The 8,745-nt window shown below is 46.5% G+C and overlaps 1 protein-coding gene across 1 annotated transcript; it reads left to right on the forward strand.

Moving 5' to 3' along the window:
- The first annotated feature begins 592 nt into the window (after positions 1–592).
- Positions 593–8,536, forward strand: SETH3 (Sugar isomerase (SIS) family protein). Its single transcript, XM_087371839.1, has 3 exons — positions 593–1,304; positions 7,758–7,981; positions 8,118–8,536. Exons 1-3 carry the CDS (start codon positions 669–671, stop codon positions 8,272–8,274), a joined length of 1,017 nt encoding a protein of 338 aa, XP_087227965.1. The 5' UTR covers positions 593–668; the 3' UTR covers positions 8,275–8,536.
- Positions 8,537–8,745: the final 209 nt, after the last annotated feature.

An 8,745-nucleotide genomic window follows, 5' to 3' on the forward strand; every position in this document is an offset into this window, starting at 1 on the left:
CCCCACTTTCTCAATTATCAATGTATTTGTGGAGTGCACCTTTTAGGACCAATTTCTACGTGTATAATTTATTATAGGTCCTACAACGAATTCATTCAATCACTATATGACCGGACTCTGTGACATTGATAGATTTTTATGTACATAAAGTAAAATCTATGTTATCCGATTAAACTAGTTTCCACATAAGAAACTCTTGCGGTTGGTTGTTGCATCCACCATTTTCAAAGGCTTCATTTCTAGATCTCAATTTACATCAATGGTTATGTGATTGCCCTATGTGGTGCTGATTTGAAGCCATAAATGTGGAACGCTTTCATTTAGCCTGGATGAACCACTTTCCTCTGCCTATCTCAACTAGTCTTCCTTTCATTAAAGTAGGGCCATTGACCATTTTAGAAAGTAGTTATCAATGGGCATTAAAGGTTTCCTTTCCTGTTGGTGCGGTCGACACAGAGAAGCTGGTGGGCACTTGGTCACGCGTCTACGACTCGCTAGAGACCCGCTCCGCTCGATCTCAAGGCGCGCCCTCTCTCTCTCTCATTCATGTATGTCAAAGCTATGATCAGAACTCCTCTTCTTGCTCTAGCCAGAAGCTTGGAATTCATCTTCACTATAGCTTAAAGCTTCAGCTTCAACTCTACTCCACCATAGCCACACTCTCCCCCATGGGAGCTCTCCCTCCCCCCCCCGATCTCTCCCTCCCTCAGAGCTCCTTCGGCATCTCCCAGCTTAAACTCCTCTTCACTGAACAGCAGACTTTCCTCCAGTTCTTCTTCCAGCACCTCGACTACAACCAGGTCCTCGCCTTCACCCAGCTCTGCTTCCACGCCCCTGGCTCCATCTTCTTCTCTGGCGTTGGCAAAAGTGGCTTCATTGCCCAGAAAGTCTCCCAGACTCTCGTCTCCACTGGCACCAAAGCTGCATTCCTCAATCCAACGGATGCCCTCCACGGAGACATTGGCATTGTCGGCCCCCAAGATGTTATCGTTCTGCTTAGCAAAAGCGGGGCTACAGAGGAGCTGATTCGCTTGGTTCCTTGCGCACGAGCGAAAGGTGCCTACCTTGTGGGCGTCACTTGCTTGAAGAACTCAAATTTGGCAAAGATTTGCGACATGCACGTCCATCTTCCTCTCGAGAGAGAGCTATGCCCGTTCGATCTGGCGCCAGTCACGTCTACAACGATTCAAATGCTTTTCGGCGACACCGTTGCAATCGCTCTGATGCAAGCGAAGAACATGACCCGAGAACAGTATGCGTTGAATCACCCTGCAGGCCGCATTGGAAAGCGTCTAATCTTTAAGGTACGTCTCGAGGGTTGGGTTTTCGTGGATGACATCCATCACGATGCTGGTCTTGATTTCTAAAGCGGTGAAGGTCTAGTTGAAACGACATCAGTCCAAAATCGCTTGTATCACCAGCTGATATGCCTCACATAATAGCCGATGAAATGAATTCCAGGGAATCAGAAAATCTTTCTTGACGTGAAAGAACACTAGAGAATCACAAATTGTGGGTGTAGGAGAACAAATTGTGGGTGTAGGAGAAAACAGGTTAGATCCGGTGCGTGAAATATTTTCGAGGCCTAGATTATTTAGCATTTAGCATACGAACAATAGGGGGTGGAGAGCGCAGTGGACAGTCAACAGCTTCAGCTTTAATCTGGAAACTATTCGACCCATTCTGCCTCCAAGGATGAGACGTGGACATGCTGATGATTTTTAGCCATGCTTTGAATCGTATATACGAGATTGAAACTGCACTATGTTGTGTTTTTAGAGGATGAGTTTGGGAATGTTCCTGGATTCATCTAGGTATATGCTTTGAATCGTATATGCGACTAGCTAGGGGCACGAGTTCGAGCACTCATGGTTATCAGCTTTCACTTCAACTTGAGGGAGTCTTTTGGTAACATTGAGCGTGATTAGCAGTAAATGCTAAGGAGAGGCTTCGAACTAGGTCCTTGACTGTAGTGCGTCCTAAGTTGTAAAGGTTGGATGCCCTCATTGCCATCCTTCTCTTGCTTCGCCTCACCCCTAGGAGAAATCTAGGAGATTTAGAGTCTTTTGAAGGAATCTCTCGCTCTTTGTGGGCCATTTCCACTGTCTCCTACTGCCGCTTTTGAGGTGGAAGTTGCAGAGGGAGCATGAATGCTCTTCCGAAAGCACTTGAAGAAAGCCAAGGCAAGGTGGTCATCCTATCCCCCTTGAAGAGATCCAAGTGGCCATCATCACTGCTGGAGCTACGTTCTTGCTAACTGTGGTCTAGTGGTCATCCTATCCACCTACGTGCCTTGGAGGAGTAGAAAGAGAAGAGGGAGGGGCGGGGACGAAGTGGGCGGGGGGGGAGGAGAACTGTGGGCGGGCTAGGAAAGGGGAACTCTTGTGTGACCTGGCCCTAGAGAGCCAGCTGGGAACTCTGGGGCACTCGCTCAACTGGGCTTGCTGGAAGGTTGTCGAAAATCTCTCCCTTTGGAATCTAGGGACATCTTGAGGGTGCTCTCTTTGCTCCTTTCCCTTGGGAAGGGAGAGCTAGTGAAGGGATGAGGGAAAGAAAGAAAGAAAGTCTATTAACATCCACTGGAGACCAAAAGGTCTATGGGACAGCAAGAAACCCTTTAGTACATCTGCTTTAGGGAGGGCACATGGCAGCTCCCAAGGAGTGCAAAAAGCCACCCACATTATTTAGAATACCTACATGATAGTCTGGAAGAGTAAATAGCCACACATCAGTTAAGACTGAGAGTCTTTTGGTTTTGATTTGAACTCTCTGATTAGTGCTACGCCTTCACGGTAAACTGCCCATTTTCATCCTTTTTGGCAGCCCTGACTTTAGCTAATTCAGTTGCCTTAATCTTAAGTTGAGCTTGTGTAAGCTCCTCTGCTATCCATACTTTGGTGCCCTTCAACTTGTAAGATTGTCGAAGAAGCTTAATCCGCATATCTTTTGACTTTAGTGCAAGGATTGCATGACCTTTATAGTGCAAAATAGAAGCTGGTCTGGAGTCGTCATCATCTTGCTCATCATCATCCACCCATTCAATGTTGGGCAAGCTTGCTTTGATCTTTGTCAATATTTCACACACTGTGTCCTCCTCTTTGTACCAATCTTCTGGGAGTCCCCCTATTCTAATCTTGAGCGCATTATCACATCTAGCTTTGTGTTCTTTAATCTCTGCTTGAATATCTGACTTACATGCTTTGGTGTCCACTTCCACAATCACTTCCTTCTTAGCAGTTTGTACTTCAGTGTGAACAAGATCTTTGGCTGTAGAGACTAGTTGCGGGGTAGGGGGGGAATCCTTATAAGATTTTACAGCCTCATCAATTACTGCCTGCTTACCAGGCCCTTCCAGAATGTGAAGTCGAGCCTTTACTTTTACCAATTCCAATCGTAGCTCTCACTGCCTGCTGTAGAAAAAAGATCTGATCCTATTGCCCAAGGATGGGTCATTTTGAGCCTTCTTGTTGGTAATTCCGTGCATATGGAGAGGGTGTCATGGCTGCAATTGTAGAGTACCGAGTCTTGATGGATGTTGAAGGAGTTGAGGGGGACTTGGAGGAGAGGGTAGGTGAGTAGTCCATAGTTGGATATCTGTTTGAACCCCCTAGCTTAACCTAACCCCCAGGTTGGGTTGGGGGTTTAGTCCAACTCGGGGTTAGGGTTAGTTAGTTGCTTCTAACGGGTACGGAGGGAGAGGTACGTCTTCTATTGACGGGCGGTACAGTATTGGTTGCTTGTTGACGGATTGTACAGATGGGAGGGAGGTACAGATGACAGGACTGTACGGTGCTGGTTGCCTGTTGACGGGCTGTACGGACGATGAAGGTACGGAAGTACGGATGATGTATGGAGGTGCAGACGGGATACGGAGTACAGATGAGGTACGAAGGTACGGACAAGGTACAGAGGTACGGACGGGGTACGGGCAGGAAAGAGAGAGAGAGAGAGAGAGGCTAGCGGGAGAGAGGCTGAGTGGGGGGGGGAGAGAGAGAGAGAGAGAGTGTGTGTGTGTGTGTGTGTAGGCAGCACATAGGAGGAAGGAGGTGGGAGTAGATAGAATTAGATGTCACATCAAAAAGTTGTACAATGAGTGGTGGATGGAGACTTATATAGTCCCTCCACATGTCCCACCTAAAATCCCTCTAAAGGGCCTCTAAATTAGCCCATTTCCCCCCCTTCATTATAGTGTGATTGGACTTATTCTAGTCTTACAAAGGTATACATTTCCTCCCCTTCATTATAGGCCTTGTGAAAGCTACTCCCAAGTATGTGTAGGACTGCACTATCTCCACTAGCTCAATCCAGTAAGTGAAGCTGTATCGGTGAAGGATTGCACGTGAGGTGTTGAAGATCATAACTTTGGTCTTCCCAAGGTTTGATTGTCAAGTCTTTCTCTCTGCAGAACACCTCTAGGGCCTCCAGATGCCACTGCAGCCCCTCCCTTGAAGATAATTTGAGGACTATGTCATTATGTATCATGAGGTCAGCCCGTGGTGATCCCTCGCCCCCTTATGAAGGATGTGATCTCATCAATGTACAGTCCGAAAAGAGTCGATGAAAGGGAGCAATCCTAGTTCACCCCTGTCATGCTCTCAACTCAATCCGATAAGCCTCCTGGGGCACGAACTCCCCCTCTGACGGACATATATAGGCTCGTCACACCGCAAATTAGAGTCGCTGGAATCTGCATCTCTTGTGGTCTCTCGATCATGCGGGATCATGGGACAATGTCGAAGGCCTTTTGAATGTCTACAAAGCAAGTGTAGACTTTCTGGCATCTAGTTCTTGCCGCCTCAATGATAGTCCTTAGAGTAAGATGTGATCTACAATGGAATGCCGTCTTCGGAATCTTGCCTACCTAGTGCTTACTGCCCTTGAGCCTCTATATGATTGATGATCTCCCTCTCTACCGATCCATAAACCTTGGCCAATGTGTAGCCAGTTCCTAGTATCCATGGGGTCTCTTGCTTTGTGTATTGGTACAATAGTGGTATTGCTCCAAGCAGGAAGCGGTGGCATACAACATGGTTGAACATCTGTGCTAGAATAGGGGCTAAGACCTCCTGCCCATGTGCAAAACACACTATCCGTAGGCCCTCATGATCCTGTGCTTTCCGGTTGTGTAGCCAACGGAGTGCAGTCTGCACATTCTATGTGGTGAACAAGTGATAGGTAGTGGTCCTGGACATAGAGGACATTTCAGGTGGTGCCTGCATTGGGACATCATAGAGAGAGCATGCATAGGTCTATAGAAATAGGTGGCTTCCCCTCCGATAGAAGCCTCCATCTAGTGGTTGGATCTCCTCGAAATGATCTGATAATCTCATCCATCCTGTGTGGGAGGAAGGCCTACCTCTTATGATGTGTTAATTGTCAGAAGGTCTACTGTGCCTTAGATGACGTCGAATGGCCCAGGGCTCGCTCCCGTGTGAGGTGGGCTAGTAGGTAGTCCATTGTACTTGTCCCCCCGCCATGTGGGAAACAAGTGAGTCTCTTAGATGATGGCCATCTTTGGAGACTATTGTAGATGATCTGGTCATGACTGACCTTAGCTGGTGTAGAGGCTGTTGGTGTTGAAGCTGTCATGCTCAAGTTGGCCTGCATAGTAGTTAACATCTGTTGATGTTGAAGCAGCACGGCCCTACGGTCAGGTCTGTGGTGCTTCTCAGCTTGGGCTAGTTTGGTGCATTGAATTGCCTCCTTGTTCTTGCGTTTCTCTCACATCAACAAGCACAATTTTTTGAAATCTGAGCCTCCTCGATTCTTGAGGCTTTTCTGCCTCCTTTTCTTCTAGCTGCTTCTTAGTTTGGTCCAATGTCTTCTGCTTTCTTCCAGCTTGCATGAGTTTTCTTCTAGCTGAGACAAGAGGCATCGATTGTACTCCATAGGCGTCTCCATCATTTCTTGAGTGCTTTGCTGAAGCGTGTTTTTTTGCTATCTTTGTCTTCTTGGAAGTCGGACTCTGTGAACTCTTCTCTCCTTTCCTGATCCATGGCGTGTGGATGTGTGATCTTTCCTGATCTCATCACAACTATGTACTAGCAGTAGCCAAGTTGGATCACAAACTGAAGCTCTAATACCAATGTAACATGCAACGGCAAATGATTGTGAAATCATAGGAAGACCACATAAAAACCTTTAGCTAGTAGTCTTCAATGTGCACCACTGAGAGGGGAGAGAGAGAGAGGATTAAGAGAGAATTGAGTCGACAACCGATTGGGTCCTTGTACCCATTGAGCGACCTTCAGGGATCCTCCCACAATATATAGGAAGCTTTGGAGTACTAAGAGATTTTTGTGAAACACTAAACAGACCCAGAACCTTAGAAGCAACTTCAATCAATGACGAAGACCTCACTCTGCAAGGCTAGTGATGAGGCTAGTGCTATCCATGGGCATGCAAGGTTCCTGCATGGGTGAGACAACTGAACTGAGATATGAATCGACTGAGAGGACTGAGAGATAAAGCTGAGAACTGAGAGTTGAACTGAGAGAGAGTGCGCTCAGAGAATGCGCTGTGAAAACTGAGAGATAAACTGCTGAAACAAGGCTGGCAAATCTCAACTTTGCTGCTGTTCAAATCTCCTGCTGTGCTGCAGTGAGATCTGCCCACAAATCGCAATCACCTTGGAGAGGGTTCAGGGCCAGGTATGGAACTGGATTGGCACGGCAACAGGCTGGAGCTGAGGGAGAAACCCAGCCAGAAATGAATGAGGGGAAGAGGGTCGACCATTCCCTTAAATAGGCTGGAAACCAACAGGCTGGCTGGCGGTTTTGACTGACCAGACCAGACTGCTTGACCGACCAGCTGGTTGGGTCAACCGACCTGCTTGGTCAGGTCATTTGACCCAACCTGGTCAGCCCAAAGGGTGGCCCTAGGTGACCCAGCTGGCTTGCAAATAGGCTGCTGGAATAGCCTCAAATGGCAGCCCTAAGGCTGGCCATTTGATCTAAACTTATCCTAACTGACACTAACTAATCTGGGCTGTCTCTAATTTACCTAGATAGGTCTGCCAGAGTGCTGTGACTGACCCTAAGGCTCAGAGACTGACGTATGTAGCTCGTGCCTCACCCGTCCCCAGACTGGGGCTCACAATGGGGCCATGGTATACAACAAATAGCCTACTGTAGGAACTACTATGTACATAATGCCCTTGATGCTGAGTCCAATGTGTCACAGTGTACCCTAGTGCAAGGGTGCATGTGACGGGTGAAGAAGGCAGTAACCAGAATGTAACACCTTCCATCCAATCCACCAAAAATATGCTGGCCGACTTGAGAGGTCTTCCAGGATTACCTTGCAGAATTGCCGGCTGCTACTGCTTGGGTTCTGCCTGGCTGGCCTTGCCAATTGTCCTTGTTGATGCATAGCCTGTGTGGCAGCTCCTGTGCTGCTATACATGCCCTGCACCTCCTAGCACATGCTGCATTATTGTTTGGCAGTGCCTGTGGCAACCCTCAAGAATTCTCCTTGCTGCTGCCTACCGACCCTACAAGCAGCTTAATGCATAAACACATGAATATTGAAATCTGATCTTGTGCTCTGTGATCTTCTTGCCAAAGTTGCACTGATTCCCGTGTTCTGTTTGCACGCACTTGTTCTATACAACAAGCCTTCCTCAGCCTCTACATGAGAAAATTACAGTTGGCACGGGTGGGAAGGATTTGAGTTTGGTGGTGTTTACCTGTGAAATCTTAACTAGTGATCTCAAATGCATCATAACCATGCTCTTGTTGTTTACACCCTTAGTACAGGTCCGAGATCTAATGAAGAAAGAGAACGAGGTGCCAATGTGTAAAGAAGACGATCTGATTATGGAACAACTTGTAGAGCTTACTAGTAAAGGGTGTGGCTGTCTTATTGTGGTTGATGAGGACCATCACCTTCTTGGTACTTTCACTGATGGAGACCTTCGGCGAACTTTAAAGTCTCATGGTGAAAAGATATTCCAACTCTCTATCGGGAAAATATGCAACAGGTGATGGCTGAAGTCAATCAGGACCGATTTTATATAAATTTATTCATCAAAATATGTTCTAAATTTTTTATATAAATTGACTCATCAAATCATGTTCTAAATTTTTTATTCTGCTTGCTTGCTCTTTTTCACTCAGGTTGCCAAGGTCCATAGGTCCTGATGCAATGGCGGTAGATGCTATGCAGAGAATGGAGGGACCTCCTTCACCAGTGACTTTCTTACCTGTGGTTGATAGTAAAAATGTAGTGATAGGTATTATTACACTTCATGGCCTGGTATCCTGTGGTTTATAATGTGAAATGCAGATATGTAATATGCAAGGGATTTTTGTTCACCTCAAAATAGCACAGTCTAAGAGTGTTGAGGATTTGGAGTTTCTTTCCGATTTGAGCTCCATCTTGAAATTCTTTCCACATTTGTATCCCTACTAATTCAGTTGGCAATATTCTTTTAATAGGAATCAGCGCAAGCAACAGCTCAAGGAAAAGGTTGTTATAACTGATCTACAAGTGTGCTTCTTTTAGCATTGGGGTCTTGTTTTGCATTTTGGAGGTTCCAAAAGTGATGGAAACCAAGGGTGTCTGCAGTTAACACAACGACATGTAGGATGGCTAATTATTTGGGCTTCATTAGAGAGATAGAGGAAGGTGTACAAATTAAATGTAGAAGCCAGGAGTTTCGACTATATTAGCTTAGATTGAATTGTTTCTCTCTCCCCCATTTTGTCATCGAGGTGTGCTTTTAGTCTCCGCAAAGCATGGAGG

Source organism: Dipteris shenzhenensis, chromosome 33 (assembly GCF_047967505.1).
Source record: "Dipteris shenzhenensis isolate YYH24624 ecotype China chromosome 33, Dip_SZ_1.0, whole genome shotgun sequence".
NCBI classification, from domain to species: domain Eukaryota; kingdom Viridiplantae; phylum Streptophyta; class Polypodiopsida; order Gleicheniales; family Dipteridaceae; genus Dipteris; species Dipteris shenzhenensis.

Coding starts and splice junctions, on each gene's coding strand:
- SETH3 (XM_087371839.1), top strand. CDS start 669: ATGGGAGCTCTCCCTCCCCCCCCCGATCTCTCCCTCCCTCAGAGCTCC. Junction 1,305..7,757: donor GAAAGCGTCTAATCTTTAAG/GTACGTCTCGAG, acceptor CCCTTAGTACAG/GTCCGAGATCTAATGAAGAA. Junction 7,982..8,117: donor ATCGGGAAAATATGCAACAG/GTGATGGCTGAA, acceptor TTTTTCACTCAG/GTTGCCAAGGTCCATAGGTC.